We start from the raw sequence: 20,878 nt of genomic DNA on the forward strand, positions 1-20,878 counted from the left end.
GGTGGCCCCAGGGGGTAGGGTCACCTAGGAAAATGAGAGTTGTGGTGGGAGAAACTCACTCCAGAGTATGGGCCATTTCAGAAGGTGAGAGCAGCATGATATTCATATTAAGATGTTCTGTAACCATTAAACTACATACCAGATTTTGAATGTTTAGTTTGAAAAACAATATGAATGTAAAATCACATTAGTTTTCTTTTTCTTTCTTTTTTTTTTTTTTTAACGGAGTTTTTCATTTTTAATATTTGGTTAAACAAAATACATCATTTGTAAACAAACCCAGCACAAGGTCAACAAAAAGGAAAAGCAAGAGAAAATCAAAAAGCCTAGGGTTGCCCCTGACTGGGTGTCAGGGTCAGGCCTGCCCACTTCTTTAGGAAGTGGGGCTTTCTGCCCTCGGGCATCAGCATAGGTCCCTGTTCCTAAGCACCAGAATTGGATGTGAACAGAGGAACCAGCCCTGAAATGGTTAAGCGTCTTTGCATATCCCATTGGCTTTTGGACTCCAAGTGCATGAGGACTCCTTTGAAGTGCCGTCTGTCTGCACAGGCCCAAGCAGACTGGTGGCGAGGAGTTTTCTCCTCCTCCCAGGAAATGGCTTACATCACTGACAGTGCCAGTGGACCCAAGGTCCTGCTTGTGACAGTCAGCAAGGTTGGCTGTAACTTCTGGCTGGTGGTGGTTGGAATGTCATTGTGCAGGGGTGACGAGCTCCCTGTGGTGCCAAGCAGGTCTGGTTAGAAAATGGTGCAGAAGAGAAACAGAAAAAGAGACTCAGATGTATAGAACAGACTTGTGGACTCTGGGAGAAGATGAGGGTGGGATGTTTCAAAAGAACAGCATTGAAACATGTGTATTATCTAGGGTGAAACAGATCACCAGCCCAGGTTGGATACATGAGACAAGTGCTCCGGCCTGGTGCACTGGGAAGACCCAGAGGGATCGGGTGGAGAGGGAGGTGGGAGGGGGGACTGGGATGGGGAATGCATGTAGGTCCATGGCTAATTCATTTCAATGTATGACAAAAACTACTGTAATGATGTAAAGTAATTAGCCTCCAACTAATAAAAATAAATGGGAAAAAAAAATGGTGCAGAAGAGACTGTGGCCACTTGCTGAGAGGGTGAAACGCAGTAGCTGCTTGGTGGCCTCTGTTACTCAGCATTAAAAAAATGTCCTTGTGGGATTGAAGATACATGTGCAGAAAAAGTGCTGGTGTAAACATGCACTCCAGTCACAGTGGGGAGAAAGCCTCAGCTTCATCCCGTTAAGCTTGCTCAGGCTGGACATGCAAGCCCCAGGCTGGCTCTGTGTTGGAGAGGAGCCTGGCCAGTGGGGCAGCTCTCAGACCTGCCAAGACCATTGATCTGTGAAGGGCTGGACAGGCCACCCCTGCCTGCCCCCCTGCCTTGAGACAACCATGGCCCCTTTGGTGACAGGTGGTGTAGTCTAACACTTATTTCTCCTCCTCTTGTCTTCCAAAGTTACCAGGAGAAAAGTGGCCTACAGCTATTTAAAGAGGTAGGGGTGGGTCAGTTCTCAGTTATCGGTAAAAGAAACTCCAGAGATGACAAACCCAGGTCCTAAGCAGGATGCACGTTTTCTACCCAACGTGAGGGCTCTGCTTCTGGTCACCAGAGTGACTCCAAGCCTAGGGCTTCTAATTCGAGCTGCTCCAAATCTCTGGGGGCTTAGCTTCACAATACTTCCCTTGCCCAACGCTGTCTCAAACTAGTAGAATTTGATGGTGAAGGCAGTCTTATTTTTTTCTGATTTTACCAGGGTGGGTCAGCTGGGAAAACTGCCCTTTGGCCTGTCTTGTGTCCCCAAACCTCCTAAACCAGTGCAGTGAAGTGGCAGGGACAATGCTGGAGTGAGGCAGACAGACTGTCCGACAGTGCCTGTCCCTAGCCTGGGTTTGGCCACATCCTCAAGTATCTAGCTCACCCTGTCATGTTAGAATACTGCAGGATTCAACCACCTGGCATGGAATATTAGAGAACTTTTCATTATAAAACTTCAAGGATGGCCATAAACCACTCTTAAAAATGGCGTCAGGGTGGCACAGAGGGCTGGAGACAGCACGCTGCGCCGCTGCTGCGGTTCTGGAGATGGTTTCCTGAGAGGTCTTTCTGCTCTGAGGCCTCCCAACCAGTCCCATGGGCTTTGGACTGCGTGTTCAGACTCACTGGTTGCCAGGAAAGGGGAAGGGGAGGCAGCATCTCCAGGTGAGGCAGTCAGAGCAGCAGTGAACTCCAGCATAGCCTCTGTCAAGTCCTCATAGAAATGGGGAAAGGAAGCTAAGACCCACCTTTCTTTCTCTTTTACATAAAACCAAGGTCTCCACAGCTCGCCCTAAGCACACAGAGCTCCTACTTTCCTTTTCCAGGAGCGAGTAACGCTGGTTGGTTCGTGCAACAGTCCACATGTCTGTCCTATTGCACTGTCAAATTGGAGGGGAAAAAAGGCCCGATGAGATGTTTGGGGAAGTGGCAAGGGCAGACCCATGGTAGAGGCCACAGCACGTCACGGAGGATTTCAGGGGGCTGAGGTGAGGGGAGGCTGGGCGGGACTCATCACACATCAGCCCTCCAACTCTGGTGGGCCTCCACCTCTTCTGGTACCACCAGCAGGAGTTCACAGTTCTCTCCTCGCAAATGATGTTTTAGAAATTTCCTGAGCTCGCTCTCGCCTCCAATCCATTCGGGCATCTTCAGTTTGGAGTCGAGGTTGTAGTAGGCACCTCCCACCTCTCGAACACAGATCCAGTGCCGCCTTTTGAGCGGCAGCTTCAGGGGACCCCAGCACAGGCTGGAGGGCAGGTTCATGATGAAGCCCATAACGTTTGTGAGAGCAATGGCGCCGACATCCCTGCGCTTGTCCCACCAAACAGCTTCATAGCCTTTGGTCTGAAGTGCTGCCATAATGACGTTCACATCGTAGTTCCCATTTCCCAGCATGCTCTTCTTGTGGGGGGTCACCATGGCGTTTGGAAAATCTCTCGCAGCGTTCCCCGGGTGAAGGCATTGCTGTCCTGGAAGACGTTATTGAGGGCGTGCAGAGCTCCCTGCGCTGTTTCTCATGGTAGATTTGCGGGGGTGCTGCCTGGGGCAGCTCCAATGATTCAGATTTGACCTTGTCTCCTTTCCACGGCACGCAACTCATGTTTTTCCTTTTAAGTTCCAGAGGGCTAAAAACACCCCACCCTTCCCTCCTGAGGAGGAATGTAAGCTTCTCAGCCTTTTGAGAATTCCTGAGGTCCACCTTACTTTCTGGTGTCCATGATTTATGCTTTGTCACGGGAAGAAGAAAAGGTTGGACTCAAAAGGAAAAATAATCCCCCTCTTCTCAACAGAAAGATAACTTTTGGATTAGTGTATTTCGCCGCCACTGTCAAAGTGCAGAAGTTTTAAAAAACCATGTAAAATCAAAGACCTTGTTTTCCTTCTTCCACCCCCTCCAAGAAAACCCAACGATTTTCTTGCTGTATTTTCTCTCTGCAAATGCCAACCAGGCCTCAAGGCAAGAGGACCGAATGGAATTGGTCACATCGCTCCTTTTCTTCCATTTCTTTGGAACCACGAAGCCACTGGCTAGGGAGACCAGGCCTAAGCGGCGGATAAAACACAAATTTCGAGCAGCTAACGAAGGCCGACCGGCGTGGGTTCGCGGGCCCTGCTGCGGCCTCGGGGGAGGCTCTCCATCCTCTCCGGTGCGGCGGGACCTCTAGGGGCTGAGGCGGACGCAGCTCCTTCGGAAAGCGCGAACTCTCACCCTCTCGACGCGGCCCTGAGCCCGACGTCAGCCACATTAGTTTTCAATAACGAATACAAATTGAAGTAATAATGTAGGCATATGGGTTAAATATATTTAATTTCAGTTTTTATCTTTAACATGGCTACTGGGTCAAGTACATATTTGGATTGTATTGTACCTCTATTGAACAGCAATAGTGTAAAGCAAATGGAAACTGTGTTTTGAATACTGACTTGAAGGATCTGGCTTAGAAATTAAATTGTAATATACTAGGGGTAATAGTAGCAAATAAAGACTTCTTTCTTAATTGTGTGATTATTAAAAGCTGGGAATTTGGTAGCATGTTTGAAGAGCAAGTGGGAACTAGAAACCAGAAATGTTATTACATGAAAACATGTCACTAATTGGTAATAAAGGGAAGACCTTAGGAAACAAGTTACCTTCAAAGAGAAAGAATATTATAGAATAAATTATTGGGTGTTTGAGATAAAGGGAAAAGCTGTTCCTTCCTACTTCACGCCCAGGTAATCAGACCATCTAGTTAGGAGAAACTGAAGCAGTATTTGAGGTTCTGCTAAATTCCAAATTCTAAAATAATCTATAAAACTAAAATCAGTATGAGCTCAAACTGTGGGAGCTTGCCACTGTGATTTAGAAGCAATCTTAGAAGTCAGTTACTGCTTGGCTATTGGGAAGGAAAAAAAATTAAAAGTCCAGTGTTGCATCACTGAAACATCTTAGCATACTGTTACACAGAAGTATGTGTCCTCAAAGGGACACGATAACTTGCATATATTGTATTAGAAACTCTATACATTCTTAATGTATAGTCTGAATTAGTTTATATTTATTTTGCACTTAGGTGCCAGGCACCATATTGAATGTTTTATGTGAGTCAGGAACTATTTCTAATCTTTTATACAGATGAGAAAAATTTTGAGAGACTGATCAATCTAAGCAATGTCAGAACCTGTAAAGTGGAGCTTGTACCAAGAGCAGGGCTGGGACACTGGATACTCATGGGGTGGTCCAGGAACCCTCTTTGGCTTCCCCCAGTGCCAATCCTGTCAGGTGATGTTGATCGCTTATTTGTGCTATTTTACTTTCTGGCTGGATCTCAAGCAGTTCAAGTATTAGCACCTTGCTACTTAGTAGGGTCTTAAGAGTTGAAATTCACTCATAATGCATTTGTTTCAATTCTAAGTTTATGTGGGACTTTTTCAAAGTCTTTCCAGATGCCATGAATTTAGGTTAGACATCTCGTGTTTTTCCATTGCATTTCATTCTTGCCTTATTATAGAGGCCATAATTTATAGGTTAAAAGCCAAATCAGACCTTCTGAATTGAGATAATACTTAAAGGCAGAACTGTGCTGTGCTTTTAGCTGCTTGGTCACATCCTACTCTTTGTGACCCCACCGACTGCATCCCACCAGGCTCCTCTGTCTACGGGGATTCTCCAGGCAAGAATGCTGGAGTGGGTTGCCATGCTCTCCTCCCTCCAGATCTTCCCAACCCAGGTCTCCCGCATTGCAGGCGGATTCTTTACCGACTGAGCCACCAGGGAAGCCCCAAAGGCAGTCATTTTGAGTACATTTTCCTTATCTGTGAAAAACCTTGTCATGGGTAGGGTCTCGTGTGTTGGCTCCTGGCAGAGTTCTGCTTTAAACTAAGTAGAAATTATTTGGCCATTTCTATTTCCATGTTTTCCAACTTTTCAGTGGTGCACATCTACAATGAATGTGGTTCCTAAAGTTCCTTTCAGTATCCCCTTCATAGAAAAAGGAATGGTCACGAGAGCCTCTTCTCAAAGTTCACCACTAAAAAGGAATTAACACAGGCTACAAGTTCACCACTAAAAAGGAATTAACACAGGCTATCTTGAGAAGTCCAAAAATCCTAGAAAAGAATTTTCTGACTGGCCTCTCTTAAAAGTCAGATGTTCATTTCAAAGTGTGAGTGAGGTGTCTTTTTTGGGATAATCAGCTGTGGCCAGGGGAGGAAGGCCTGTAAAAATATGGCAGCTTCCATTCAAACCACCGAACTGAGAAAAAGGAAGTATCTCCTTGAAAAGAAAATACCTTATTACACTACAACAGGGAAGTGCTGTAATGACACTCTTCAAATAAAATCTTTTTTTCCTAAGAGGACAAGAGATGAATTTTATCCCCACAAACACATTTTTCATTATATAGCCCAATCTCATGACATTCCAAGTGAAATCTTAACAAAGCCTCAGTTAAATGATACACCTTAGTGTCTATGACATGCCCACCACTATACTAAATGTTAGTGAATTTTTTCCAAATGTTAAACCACCAAAATAAACCACCACCTGAGGTTTCATCAATTTTTGATGAAAGGTTAGTTGTTGACATGCCTGAAAGAACATTTAAGAAGGAAAATGGAGTCTGAGACTCAAAGTCATAAAAAAGTCACATAAATGGTACAATTCTTTTACTGGGCTCAAACAAACATGGACAACTCTTTTTACTTTCTAAGATTTTGTTTGTTTCTATAGTAAATAAAATGTATTTCTAAAGTTTTACATGTTTGATTAATTGGAGAAATACTTCAGTCAGTTTGGAAAGACAACCTTTAAAAAAAAAGAAGTCAATTTCCTTTAGGATGAAACTAATAGAACTGTATTCCTAATCCACTTTATTTTTAAGCTATCAAATGTTCTCCTTCAAGCTGCTTTTTCTGTGTCTATTTATAGAGCCTCTTGGAAATGAATTAAAAGTCTTTGATTTCTTCATTCTGTTGAGAAACTCTTGAGAATGCTGAGAAATCTCCAGATAACCAGCATGTTTTCTCCTAGGAACAAACTTCAGAGCCTCTTCCCAGCTACCAGTATTTTTCAGACATAACAAAATACGTATCATTTGATCTAAAGTGAGATTTTTGGTACCAGTGTCCCACTGCAGATATTTATCTAATGGAAGGCATTCTGTTGCCAGCTTCAGCCGTTTTGCTTTGGCTAGGGATGTGCCTGGCTGCATATTCTTATCAACAAATGACCCCACTATATAAATTTTGTCATGTTTGAAAGTAGTCATAACATTGGGAGAATCTGCAGTTAAATATATAATACTATCTTTTGGAAACAAATCTACATGAGACTTTTCTGTTGCTGTTAAAAGCAATTTGTTCCATTTTTCTCCATAACGTTTAACTAATTCTTTATAGTAGGCACCGTCTGTTTTAAGATTGCAGAAATAAATATGGAAAGGATCAATATTTCTTCTGTTACATCCTTCACTTTCTAAAAGTTGGGAAACAGCATTCTGCAATTCTTGTGGTTTCATATAGTCATCATAAGCCATGTCAAAAACCAAAGGCTGTCCAAACTGCATGGCCTGGGCACCTTTCCAGCCCATTGCAATGTCCATATTCCTATCCCAAAGTCGTAGAAATAGAAAGTTTTGCTGTTTATCTTCCTTAATGGTTTCTGGTAGCTGCTCTTTTTTAACTTCTTCTTTTTCTGCTTTTTTCATTTCCTTTTTTATTTGTCTGGCTTTTTTAATTTTTTCCTTAATATATAAGTATTTTAAATATTTTCTTTTTGATGACTTAGAAACACATTCCATAAGCGTTTTGAGCTCTTCTTCACTGAAGTGTTCTGGTACTTCTTTGCCAAGCAACCTCCACATCTCAACTAACTCCCTGGTGGCAGCTAGAGGATCTTCATCCTCGCTACTTGAGACTGTTGAAACATCCTCTTCTTGCACACTAGATTTCATTGTAATTTTCCACCTATCCAACTCCAGCTCTTCAGGAGGTGGTGTACTCTCCTTATTAGGATAGGATGCAGCTGGTATTTTGGAAGACATGTATCTCTGCAGAACTGTTGAATATAAAACCCTTCTCTTCCTATGAAGGGTAAATGGCACTAAAACTCTGGCAAAAGGTCTTAAGAAGGTGATACTGACACTCATTTTGAGGAGAACAGGTATGTAAGGAAAGCCCTATAAAAAAAGAAAAAAGTAATGAAAAGTTAAAGATTGTATAAATTTGAGATATAAAAATATAATTGATTTCTGAAACACAAAGTGGAATCTTAGTCCAACTTATTTGTTGCACCATTAATTTTTCTGGATTCCTGTGGCCTACAGCCTGTGATAATTCATTAGGCAAAAAGTGGAAAAAACTCTTTTAGGTTCTTATTTGACATATGAATTTCACTCTTGTTTTAGGCAAAAGGATACCTTGAAGATCCTACTTAGATTTTATCTGAGGACCCAGAAGATTAATGTTACTGAATAACAAAATTATGTACTATACGGCTGAGATAGCACTATATTCTTCTCCATTTTCTACTAAGCCTAGATATAGACCCAAACAAAAGATCCTCAATAAGCAATACGTAAAGACGAAGGGCAGAAACATTACAGAAAATGGCAGCTAGTAAAAAGCATTTAGCAGCCACTGTGCCAATGCCCTCATATGTTTTCAAAAGAGAGATTTAAAAAAATCTTTTTTTAAAATGTTATTTATTTGGCTGTACCAGGTCTTAGTTGCAGCATGAGGGATCTGGTTCCCTGATCAAGGATCAAACCTGGGACCCCTGTGTTGGGAGCGCCAAGTCTTAGCCACTGGAGTACCAAGAAGTCCCTAGAGAGATCTTCTGATTTAAAAACAAAATAAAATCTCCCTTCTCCAATATAGACTTTACTCTGCAGCAAATAATGTTATTGCCAAACAAACTATCCAGAATTAGGGTAAGTATATATATATAAGCTCTACAACTTTATCCTATGGGTCTGGAAGTCCACAAAACAATGAAGATGCTTAAAGATGTGAAACTAATGTTTGACTTGAAGCAAAAAAAAAAAAAAAAGGAATTCAATTTTTCACAAAATGCAACTAAAATACTTGAAAAATTCCTTCTTCCCTTGGCTTCATTTACTGACACTGCATATTCCTAGGTCTCTGACCTGTGCACTGTTCAGCTCGATCCCCCACCCCCACCCCCAAACACACACAAAGTGGATATACTTCTGAGTTCTGTCCTTAGTCCTTTTTTCAAACTAAATATTTTCTCTATGAACTCTGATCTACCTCCTTGACTTCGATCACCATGTATGAGATGACACTTCAAATGCAACAAACTGAAATCTGTCTCCCTTTCCTTCCCAATCTGCTTTTCCTTCTGTTGTTTCAGGGAGGGACAATAATATCCATCCATTTGCTGATGCCAGAAACTTGGAGTCATTTCATTACTGTCCCCTCTGACACCTTCCATTCCTAATTTGAATTATAATCATTTACTTTCTAAATACTTCCTGAATCCATTCACTTCTCTTCAACTTCCTTTTCTTAATTGTATCTCCTAGCTTCTAGATTTGCTCTCCCTCATCTCTAAAGAATTTAGAGCTAGTGCAGATCTGATTAATACACTCATCCTTCTCAATGTGTATTTTTAAATTCACTGTTGCCAGGTCAAACTCTCAACTTAATATATGTGGCATACAATAGTTTTTGTTTGTTTTTCACAAAATCACCTTTTGCTTATCTCTTCAGCCACATCTCTAGCTATTTGTCACCTCAAACTTTAGATCAACTATTCCTCCTAATGACTTCCCTCTTAGTTCAGCTGGTAAAGAATCTCTGCAGTTCTGAAGGAGTTCACCTGCAATGCAGGAGACCTGGGTTCCATTCCTGGGTTGGGAAGATAGCCTAGAGAAGGAAATGGCAACCCACTTCAATATTTCTAGCCTGGGAAATCCCATGGACAGAGGAACCTGGCGGGTTACAGTCCATGGGGTCTCAAGAGTCAGGCACGGTTTAGGGACTAAACCACCACCAAGGTAAACCATCAGGACAAGGGCTGTGTTTATATTTTGACACTGAACCCAATGCTTCGCAGTATATAACACATTTATCATTCAAGTATTTTTCGATTAAATACTCCAAGTCAATGCTTCTCTTACTTAAAACACGTTCAGATAGCTTTTAAAGAAGAAAACATTTTACTTTAGACTTCTCGAAATATTTAAGCGAGAGTTCTCTGCCTCAATATGAGAGGTATGTATTTCAGAAGAAGTCTTGAGTTTTGTCTTTGTAACTGATAACTATTTTTAGGCTATCATAGAAATACCCGCCTCCCCCCAATTTAAACGGTAAACAAGAATATCATTCTAGGCAACACCCGTTCGTTTCATGTATTGTACTTGTTGATGTTGTTTAGTTGCTACCTCGTGTCTGATTCATTTAGACCCCATGGACTGTAGTCCACCAGATTCCTCTGTCCATGGGATCTCCCAGGCAAGAACAGTGGAGTGGGTTGACACTTGTCAACCCATGGATCGAACCGGGTCTCCGGCATTGCCAAGCAGATTCTTAGCTGCGCAGCTAATAGGGAAGCCCTCCAGGTATCGCTCTACTTACAGTTTACAAATCACTGGGCTTCCTTTTATCTGTGGGCCTTCCTTGCGCACAGGCTCTAGTACCTGAGGCCTCCCACTTCCTCCCACCTCACCACACACACGGGGAGACAAGAAAGCCGCCCATACCAGCAATGCGGAGACAATGGCTCCCGCGGGTGCAAACCGCAAGGAAGCCCAGAGCACGCAAGATTCTACCGTGAACTTCTGCCAAAGAACGCGCGCCGTACGTGACCCACAGCTTGCCTATCACTCCACACGCTTTCCGTCGTGGACCAAACACCCGCAGCCGGAAATCCCGCCCTTTCCTCCAGGCGCTGGCATATGACGTCACACCATTAGGGGCGCGTCTTCCGGCCTGGAAAGTAGCTCTGTCGTGCAACTGAGGCTGAAAAACACCCACTGACCTTAGCAGTACAAAGACCATTGGAACCACATTGTGAGATTTGAGGGCTGAAGCCAGGTGAGAGTGGGTAACGGATGAATGGAATATGAGGAAATGAAAGTTGAAACATTTTTATGAAAGTTGGCAGAAGCAGTATTCGGTGAACTCAGCATCCGGTGTGGTGTCCAGGAAGTTTCCCTTATTTTTACTGTTATTGGGAGAGATTTGACCAACTGATCGGATTGTTAACATGGGAATAAGGAAAGAAAGGATTCAGAGGACAGTTGGAGGGGATCGCTCTTGTATAGGAGGAGGAAGTACCACTTCCTTTGTAACAAGAAGGGAGGAAACACGTAGGGATGGAAGGCAGTTTGTAGATATGGCAGTTGTGATTTGAGAGTTCCCATTTCTTTTTTTTTTTTAATTTATTTTTGACTGGAAGATAGTTTCTTCACAATGTTGTGTCTGTTTCTGCCATACAACAATGTGAATCATCCATAAGTATACACAGATCGCCTCCCTCTTGGACCTCCCTCCCCCTGGCCCCACGCCACCCCTCTAGGTCGTCACAGATCCCTGGGTTGAGCTCCCTGTGTTATACACCTGCTTTCCACTAGCTGTGTGTTTTACATATGGTAGTATATATCTCTTAATGCCACGCTTTCAATTTGTCCCACCCTCGACTTCACTCACTGTGTCTGTAAGTCCATTCTCTACATCTTTCCTCTATATTCTCGCTGCATGTTAGTCGCTTCAGTCACGTCCAACTCTTTGCGACCCCATGGACTGTAGTCCGCCAAGCTCTTCTGTTCATGGAATTCTCCAGGCAAGAATACTGGAGTGGGTTGCCATTTCCTTCTCCAGGGGATCTTCCCAACCCAGGGATGGAACCTGGGTTTCGTGCATTGCGGGCAGATGCTTTACTGTGAGCCATCAGGGAAGTAAGATTCTCGCTAAGAGTTCCCGTTTCTGAAGGAGGTAGTCTGCTGAGAATCTGTGGAGAGTGAAGAAAGGGAGAAGGTTTGATACTGTCATGAATAATTAATGTGACATACTAAGAGTGGTGGAGAAATTTTTCACATATTTCGGTATAGAGACGTTCTTCTGGCTTATCTATGGTTCTACCTGAACTTTGTGTGAACTAAAACAGCCTGACTTATGACCTGTCGAATGCTTATACAGCACATCTGCTTTAACTATTAAGGTAAAGAATGCCCTCGGTCAAGATAAAGATAAATAGCTCTCTATCTGTGGCATCGTTTAATAGTTTCTTGACGATGATGTTTCTTTCCCACACACCAGGATCCTGCTATCTCACTGAATTCATACTAATCTGTCTCTTTTGAAACATTGAATGATTGCACCCCTCTCATGTTTGATGTGTGTTCTTTGTATTAGTAATAAGGCTTAAAACTGTGTTGAAAACCATGCTTCATTGGAACAGATACTTTGAGCCACTAAGAAGCTGCCTCCTAGGCTATATTCCCCATTTTGGCTCAAGTAAAACTCTTTTCTATTCCTTAGAATAGTTTTAGTATTGATTATTTGTGTCAGCAATAGAAACAGAAAGTAGAGTGGCATTTACAGGTGCTAAGAGGATGGTGCTAAAAATGAAGTGTTCAGTGGTATAAAGTTTCAGTTTTGTAAGGTGAAAAAGTTCTAGAGATCTGTTGCATAACAACACTACCGAACATAAAAATTTGTTAATGTGGTAAACTTATTTTTTTCCTAAAATCACATAAAAGTGAAAGTGAAGTTGCTCAGTCATGTCCAACTCTTTGCGACCCCATGGACTGTAGCTTACCAGGCTCCTAAGTCCATGGAATTTTACAAGGCAAGAGTACTGGAGTGGGTTGCCATTTCCTTCTCCAGGGGATCTTCCCCACCCAGGGATCGAACCTGGGTCTCCTGCATCAGCAGGCAGGTGCTTTACCGTCTGAGCCACTAGGGAAGCCCTCACAAAGAAAAAAATGAAGTGTCAGCTGACTAGGGAACGACAGTCATGTTGTTGGGCACTATTTATGATTTAATTTGGGTTTCCCTGGTGGCCCAGACAGTCAGGAATCTTCCTACAATGCAGGAGACCTGGGTTTGATCCCTGGGTTGGAAAGATTCCCTGGAGAAGGGAATGGCAGCCCATTCCAGTATTCTGGTCTGGAGAATTCCATGAACAGAGGAGCCTGGTGTGCTGCAGTCCATGGGATTGAAAAGAGTCAGGCATGACTGAGCTCCTAACACACACACAGTCTGATTCAGTTTGTTTGTTTTTGTTCAGTCCCTAAGTCAAGTCTAAATCTTTGCAACTGCATGGACTGCAGCATGCCAGGCTTCCCTGTCCTTTGCTATCTCCTGGAGTTTGCTGAGACTCATGTCCATTAAGTCAGTGATGCTATCCAACCATCTCATCCTCCGTTGCCACCTTCTCCTCCTGCCTTTAATGTTTGCCGGGATCAGGGTCTTTTCCAATGAATTGGCTCCTAGCATCATGTGGCTAAAGTATTGGAGCTTCAGTTTCAGCATCAGTCCTTCCAATGAATATTCAGGGTTGGTTTCCTTTAGGATTGATTCATTTGATCTCCTTGCAGTCCAGGGAGCTCTCAAGAGTCTTCTCCAGCACCATAGTTTGAAAGCTCAATTCTGCGGCACTCAGCTCTCTTGATGGTCCAACTCTCACATCCATACATGACTACAGGAAAACCATAGCTTTTACTATACAGACCTTTGTTGGCAGATTGATGTCTCTGCTTTTTTATACACTGTCTAGGTTTGTCATAGTTTTTCTTCCAAGGAACAAGTTTTTAATTTCATGGCTGCAGTCACCATCCACAGTGATTTTGAAGCCCAAGAGAAGAAAATCTGTCACTGTTTCCACTTTTTCTCCTATTTGCTATGAAGTGATGAGACTACATGCCCTGATCTTTTTTGAAAGTTGAGTTTTAAGCCAGCTTTTTCACTCTCCTCTTTCACCCTTATCAAGAGGGTCTTTAGTTCTTCCTCGATTTCTGTCATTAGAGTGATACCATCTGCATATCTGAGCCTATTGATATTTTTCCCAGTAATCTTGCTTCCAGCTTGTGAGTCATCCAGCCTGGCATTTTGCATGATGTACCTTGCATTTAAGTTAAATAAACAGTGTGACAATATATATATTGTCATATTCCTTTCCCAATTTTGAACCAGTTCATTGTTTCATGTCCGGATATAACTGTTGCTTTTTGACCGTATACAGGTTTCTCAGGAGCCAGGTAAGATGGTCTGGTACTCCCACGTCTTTAAGAATTTTCCACAATTTGTTGTGATCCACACAGTCCAAAGCTTTAGCGTAATCAGTGAAGCAGATGTTTTCCTGGAATTCCCTTGCTTTCTCTGTGATCCAGAGAATGTTGCCAATTTGATCTCTGTTTCCCCTCACTTTTCTAAACTCAGCTTGTACACCTGGAAGTTCTTGGTTCATGTACTGCTGAAGCCTAGCTTAAAGGATTTTGAGTATTACTTTGTAGTGATATCACTCTATCTTGTCATGTGATCTCCCCCGCCCCCCTCCATTTTGCCGACAAAGGAGATGAGAAACAGGTTAGTAGGTGGAATTGAGTAGGAGATGAGAAACAGGTTAGTAGATGGAATTGAGTAAGCAAACTGAACAATAGGACACTGCAAAGAGCCAGGTATCATCTACTTTTGTGAATGTTTTGGTGGAGCAATACATATTTGGTAAAGCCAAGATTCAGGCCATGACCACAAGAGTCAGTGGCAGGATTACAGTGGGATGGGTCATGAGAGATGATCTAGAAATCCAAGTCAGGGTATTAGTATGGTACTGTTTTTGACTCAAAACTCAATTTTGTACTCTGTGTTTAGTAGCATTTGAAGTTTCTCTTTTGGTGTGGGCCTATCTTACAGTTTACTAAAATTAGGGAGGTCTCTGCTTTCTGGGCCAGATATTATTTTGATTTTTAAAAATGAGATGAAAGTTTTAGGATACTTGAGAGTCAGAGGCCAAACAAAAGGGTTTTCCTGTCCTTTCATGCCTTGCAAAGTTCACTGCTATGCAATATCTTGACCACTACTCCTCTCTCAGCCCCAGGGTAGGTAGTGTCTTCTGTTATCTAATTGTTCTAGGATTTGGGAATTGGGATGTATTATTTAGGAAAAGTGAAGATTCTCAGTCACCTCCGACTCTTTGCGACCCCATGGACTGTAGCCTACCAGGCTCCTCAATCTATGGAATTCTCTGGGCCAGAATACTGGAGTTGGTAGCCTATCCCTTCTCCAGGGGATCTTCCTGAACCAGGAATTGAACTGGGGTCTCCTGCATTGCAGGTGGATTCTTTTCATCTGAGCTATTTAGGAAATACTGCTAAAAACAGGATTTCCCCCAAGCCACAAATCCTCTCCACAAAGGTAGTAGAGAAAGAAAACACTTAGTTTTGAATAAGCCCTAAACCAGATTGTGGTGGGCATCATAGGCAATCTGTGAAGAGATTGTGAAGACAGAAAGGAATCTGACCCCCTTAACTAGCCAAGTAGATACCCCCCATTGCATATATATTTTCAAAATAAACAGTTCTCAAGAGAACCTAATAGCATACTTTGTTATGTGAAGTTCATCCTAACTTTACCATGATAATTGAGGTTACTTTTATTTGTTAATTAGCTTTATCCAGTGAGATAAATAAACTTTTAATCTTTTTGACAGGACATGGTTTTGCCAGTTGGAGCAAGGCATCCATCAAAGTTAGGCTCTTGCCCTGGCATGAGAACTATGAGATAGGGGAACTACCTTCCTTGATCTTTGTATTTCAAAAAGATGGCTTTCAGGTTCTAGGGGAAACATTCCTGAGTTGTGAGATTGGCAAGAAGCTTATTTAGCCATTATGAATATTTACATCTATTTGAAAAGAAGAAAGAAATTCTGAAAGTGGGAGGGGAAGAAATCCCTTTGTTTTCAACAAGGAGGATTACATCTCTTATTTTGAATTTCTGTTTGCCCTTAAATTATGTGGAAGACAACTGGAGGTAATGGTCTTGAAAGGTAAGTGAGACACACCACTTCCTTTCCTATGGGGAGAGATAAATTTGTCAGTTGGATCACTGGGACCATAAAACATGGGTTCAGCCAATAAACCTCTTTTGTTGCTTTCTTCAGGGGAGGAACTTTGGTCCAGATGATCATCCATGATAACTTTCACCTCACATGAAGTAGATTTAACTTTTATTACCTCTCTGGTAACTCCTAATCTTTCTAACAGTTGTTCCCAAAGTGTGATCCTTAGACTTACAGCATCAGCATCACCTGGGAACTTGTTAAAAGGCAGATTTTGTGGCCCCACCTAGCAGTCCTACTGAATCAGAAACTCTGGCAGTGACATCTAACAGTCGTTGTTTTAAGACTTCCAGGTTATTCTGATGTACTTTGAAGACAGAGAACCACTGCCTTTGAAGAAATCTTGAAAAGGAAGTAAGAGAAATTCTTGCCGTCTTCTTTAACAGAGACTTCTCATAGCAAATTGGCAGACAACACGTTCTCTTTTTTTGTTAGAACTATGTTTAGTATTAGGTAAGCCCCTGGTGGCTCAGAGGGTAAAGAGTCTGCCTGCAGTGCAGGAGACCTGAGTTCAGTCCCTGGGTGGGGAAGATCCCCTGGAGAAGGAGATGGCAGCCCACTGCTATGGACAGAGGAACCTAGCAGGCCCCAGTCCGTGTTTAGCATTGGGAGGCGACACACAAATCTCATACTTACAATGATCATAACCTGTTACTTGTAACTGTTGGTATCTTCCACAAAAAGGGAAAAAAATGATCACATACTGATGTCCGAAAGCCTCAGGATTTTCCTGAAGGCCTCCCATATCAGTCTTTCCTCTATCAGGGCACGTCTCTGGTCTGCAGCTTATAGCCAGAAATCTGGAGATGTCCTTTTTTTTGACTTCAAGCTGCTAAAATAGACATACATGAGAAGTCAGAGAAAGGGATTATTTATGGTGACCCTAGTAGGGAAAATGAAAAACTTTCTTTTCAATTTGTGGCAAAAATTTTCATGTTTTGCAGAGAAAATGGAAAGCAGTAGCTAAGTACACAGCTGTTTCAAGATAAACATGTTCCCAGAGCCAAGATAATTTTATAAGCAACAACTGCGTGGAGCTGCTATACCATTAGTTTTAGTTGGCATTATATCTGATGTGGTAGTCTAAAATATGTCTTTAAATTCTGTGGCACTCTCTCAAGAGGTGGAGTCTAATTCCTCTTCCCTTGGACTTAGTGACCCATGTCTAACAAATAGGCAAATAGTAGACCAGTATGCCCCTTCAGAGCATAGGTCATAAAAGGTAGTGTGGTTTCCTGCTTGCCCATTCACCTGGATGATTCATCCCAGGGGAAGCTAGCTGCCCTGTGGTGAGGACACTCAAGTGACAGAGACTCTCCTTGGCCACACCTTAGTTAAGCTCCTCTGAGTCCTCTCCTGGGACTGGCCCTTGACCTTGACCTGTGAGAGTGCATAGGTCACTGTTAATAAGATTCCTGCTAAGTCATCCCCAACCTTGATGTCTAATCAAGTTTATCATTCCCCACTCTTCCTGTTTAAGCTAAGTGCTTGGCTGGCCTTTAGCAAGACTGTCTCTACTCCTGAGATTTCCTTTTAGTTTTGCATCCACTGATATTGTTCAGTTCAGTTCTGTTCAGTCACTCAGTCCTGTCCGACTCTTTGCAACCCCATGGACTGCAGCATGCCAGGCTTCCCTGTCCATCACCAACTCCTGGAGTTTGCTCAAACTCAGGTCCATCGAGTGGGTGATGACATTCAACCATCTCATTCTCTGTTGTCACCTCTTCCTTCCACCTTCAGTCCTTCCCAGCATCAGGGTTTTTTCAAATGAGGCATTCTTCACCTCAGGTGGCCAAAGTATTGCAGTTGCAACTTCAGCATCATTCCTTCCAATGAATATTGAGGACTGATCTCCTTCAGGATGGACTAGTTGGATCTCCTTGCTGTCCAAGGGACTCTCAAGAGTCTTCTCCAACACCACAGTTCAAAAGCATCAATTCTTAAGCGCTCGGCTTTCTTTATAGTCCAACTTTCACATCTATACATGACTACTGGAAAAACCATAGCTTTGACTAGATGGACCTTTGTTGGAAAAATAATGTCTCTGCTTTTTAATATGCTGTCCAGGTTGGGCAAAACTTTTCTTCCAAGGAGTAAGCATCTTTTAATTTCATGGCTGCAGTCACCATCTGCAGTGATTTTGGAATCCCCCAAAATAAAGTCTGTCACTGTTTCCATTGTTTCCCCATCTATTTGTCATGAAGTGATGGGACTGGATGCCATGATCTTCATTTTCTGAATGTTGAGTTTTAAGCCAACTTTTTCATTCTCCTCTTTCACTTTCGTCAAGAGGCTCTTTAGTTCTTCTTCGCTCTCTGCCATAAGTGTGGTGGCATCTGCCTATCTGAAGTTATTGATATTTCTCCCGGCAATCTTGATTCCAGCTTGTGCTTCATCCAGTCTAGTATTTCTCATGATGTACTCTGCACATAAGTTAAATAAGCAGGATGACTGTATACAGCCTTGACATACCCCTCTCCTGATTTGGAACCAGTCTGTTGTTCCATGTCCAGTTCTAACTGTTGCTTCCTGACCTGTATAAAGATTTCTCAGGAGGCAGGTCAGGTGGTCTGGTATTCACTTCTCTTTCAGAATTTTCCACAGTTTGTTGTGATCCACACAGTCAAAGACTTTGGCATAGTCAATAAAGCAGAAATAAATGTTTTTCTGGAACTCTCTCACTTTTTCAATGATGCAGTGCTGCTGCTGCTAAGTCACTTCAGTCGTGTCCGACTCTCTGCGACCCCATAGACGGCAGCCCACCAGGGTCCCCCGTCCCTGGGATTCTCCAGGCAAGAACACTGGAGTGGGTTGTCAGTTCCTTCTCCAGTGGATGAAAGTGAAGAGTGAAAGTGAAGTTGCTCAGTCGTGTCTGACTCCTAGCAACCGCATGGACTGCAACCCACCAGGCTCCTCCGTCCATGGGATTTTCCAGGCAAGAGTACTGGAGTGGGGTGCCATTGCCTTCTCTACAATGATCCAGTGGATGTTGGCAATTTGATCTCTGGTTCCTCTGCCTTTTCTAAATCTAGCTGAACATTTGGAAGTTCATGGGTTCACGTATTGTTGAAACCTGGCTTGGAGAATTTTGAGCATTACTTTACTAGGTGTGAGACGAGTGCAATTGTGCGGTAGTTTGAGCATTCTTTGACATTGCCTTTCTTTGGGACTGGAATAAAAACTGACCTTTTCCAGTCCTGTGACCACTGCTGAGTTTTCCAAATTTGCTGGCATGTTGATAAATTTGCAGCACTTTCACAGCATCATCTTTTAGGATTTGAAATAGCTCAATTGGAATTCCATCACCTCTACTAGCTTTGTTCATAATGATGCTTCCTAAGGCTTGTTGACTTCACATTCCAGGATGTCTGGCTCTAGGTGAGTGATCACACCATGATGATTATCTGGGTCATGAAGATCTTTTTCGTATAGTTCTTCTGTGTATTCTTGACACCTCTTCTTAATATCTTCTGCTTCTGTTAGGTCCATACCATTTCTGCCCTTTAGTGAGCCCATCTTTGCATGAAGTGTTCCCTTGGTATCTCTAATTTTCTTGAAGAGATTTCTAGTTTTTCACATACTATTGTTTTCCTCTATTTCTTTGATCATTGAGGAAGGCTTTCTTATCTCTCCTTGCTCTTCTTTGGAACTTTGCATTCAAATGGGTATATCTTTCCATTTCTCCTTTGCTTTTCGCTTCTCTTCTTTTCACAGCTATTTTTAAGGCCTCTTCAGACAACCATTTTGCCTTTTTGCATTTCTTTTTCTTGGGGATGGTCTTGATCCCTGTCTCCTGTACAATGTCATGAACCTCCATCCATAGTTAATCAGGGACTCTGTCTATCAGATCTAGTCCCTTAAATCTGTTTCTCACCTCCACTGTATAATCATAAGGGATTTGATTTAGGTCATATTTGAATGGTCTAGTGGTTTTCCCCACTTTCTTCAATTTCAGTCTGAATTTGGCAATAAGGAATTCATGATCTGAGTCACAGCTCCTGGTCTTGTTTTTGCTGACTGTATAGAGCTTCTCCATCTTTGGCTGCAAAGAATATAATCAGTCTGATTTTGTTGTTGACCATCTGGTGATGTCCATGTATAGAGTCTTCTCTTGTGTTGTTGGAAGAGGGTGTTTGTTATGACCAGTGTGTTCTCTTGGCAAAACTCTATTAGCCTTTGCCCTGCTTCATTCTGTACTCCAAGGCCAAATTTACCTGTTATTCCAGGTATTTCTTGACTTCTTATTTTTGCATTCCAATCCCCTATAATGAAAAGGACATCTTTTTGGGGTGTTAGTTCTAGAAGGTCTTGTAGGTCTTCATAGAACCATTCAACATTCAGTTCAACCGTTCAGCATTACTGGTTGGGGCATAGACTTGGATTACCATGATATTGAATGGTTTGCCTTGGAAATGAACAGAGATCATTCTGTTGTTTTTGAGATTGCATCCAAGTAGTGCATTTGGGACTCTTGTTGAGTAGTCAGGCGAGTGTATTCTCCTCGGTTGTCTCGTCACAACAAAGATTTGGAGTGACGGACATTAAAGCCCTCGGCGCGTCACAGCTCTCAGGTCTTGGATAGACCATGTTATAGCTCTCCGGTCTCAAACAGACTGTGTTATAGCTCTTAGACAGATCAGTGTTACAGCTTCTTATTGCAGCTCTATTTTATTTAGAAAATAGCAGGAAAATCCATCCTTGAGGCATGAGGGCATGCCGAGCCAAAGACAGGCCAAGAGAAGAGAGTGGGGGAGCAGGAGATCATGCGGGGGAGGGGGAGGGAGAGAAAGAGAGAGAGCGCGCCCTTTGGCTCCTCTTTTCATATGTTTTTTCCCCCCCTGGGCCTGCCCTATGTAAATTGGGCTAGCCAGGAGTGCTGTTTGTTCTACCTGAGGTCCTCACTCAGGTCCTTGGACCTTCCTTTGTTCTATTTTCGCGGGCTTTTCCCTTCCTTGTCTTTTAGCTACCGCCATTTTGGACTCCTGTTTCCTATTCTAACTACCTAACAGGACTCTTGTTGAGTGTGAGGGCTCCTCCATTTCTTCTGAGGGATTCTTTCCCACAGTAGTCGATATAATGGTTATCTGAGTTAAATTCACCCATTCCAGTCCATTTTAGTTAGCTGATTCCTAAAATTTCGACATTCTGTCTTGCCATCTCCTGTTTGAGCACTTCCAGTTTTGCCTTGATTCATGGACCTAACATTCCAGGTTCCTATGCAGTATTTACTTTCATCACCAGTCACATC

The 20,878-nt window shown here is 42.7% G+C and overlaps 2 protein-coding genes, 1 non-coding gene and 1 pseudogene across 8 annotated transcripts in view; 1 reads left to right on the top strand and 3 right to left on the bottom strand.

The window, feature by feature from the left end:
* Positions 1–2,308: 2,308 nt before the first annotated feature.
* LOC110139167 (josephin-1 pseudogene) lies at positions 2,309–3,800 on the bottom strand (annotated as a pseudogene).
* Positions 3,801–6,197: 2,397 nt separating this feature from the next.
* On the bottom strand, positions 6,198–10,440 carry TRMT10C (tRNA methyltransferase 10C, mitochondrial RNase P subunit). Of its 2 annotated transcripts, none has more exons than XM_020896794.2 (2): positions 10,271–10,440; positions 6,198–7,723 (listed from the first exon to the last, which is right to left on the bottom strand). In XM_020896794.2, exon 2 carries the CDS (start codon positions 7,691–7,693, stop codon positions 6,431–6,433), a length of 1,263 nt encoding a protein of 420 aa, XP_020752453.1. In that variant the 5' UTR covers positions 7,694–7,723; positions 10,271–10,440; the 3' UTR covers positions 6,198–6,430. The 2 variants fall into 2 exon arrangements, with proteins under 2 accessions (XP_020752453.1, XP_020752454.1); XM_020896795.2 differs by lacking the exon at positions 10,271–10,440 and adding an exon at positions 10,146–10,258.
* A 38-nt stretch (positions 10,441–10,478) lies between these two features.
* SENP7 (SUMO specific peptidase 7) overlaps positions 10,479–20,878 on the top strand; it is a 155,467-nt gene continuing 145,067 nt past the window's right edge. For 3 of the 5 annotated variants that reach the window (XM_020896784.2, XM_020896785.2, XM_070454959.1), the window contains exon 1: positions 10,480–10,604. The gene's annotated coding sequence lies outside the window, so the exon portion shown is untranslated. Of the gene's footprint in view, positions 10,605–20,878 lie in introns of all 5 variants that reach the window. The other 2 variants (XM_070454958.1, XM_020896786.2) reach the window with 2 other exon arrangements.
* TRNAS-GCU (transfer RNA serine (anticodon GCU)) lies at positions 12,405–12,477 on the bottom strand. Its single transcript has one exon. It is a non-coding gene; the product is annotated as a tRNA-Ser (tRNA).

The sequence above is a fragment of the Odocoileus virginianus genome, chromosome 25, assembly GCF_023699985.2.
Source record: "Odocoileus virginianus isolate 20LAN1187 ecotype Illinois chromosome 25, Ovbor_1.2, whole genome shotgun sequence".
Taxonomy (NCBI): domain Eukaryota; kingdom Metazoa; phylum Chordata; class Mammalia; order Artiodactyla; family Cervidae; genus Odocoileus; species Odocoileus virginianus.

Coding starts and splice junctions, on each gene's coding strand:
- TRMT10C (XM_020896794.2), bottom strand. CDS start 7,693: ATGAGTGTCAGTATCACCTTCTTAAGACCTTTTGCCAGAGTTTTAGTG.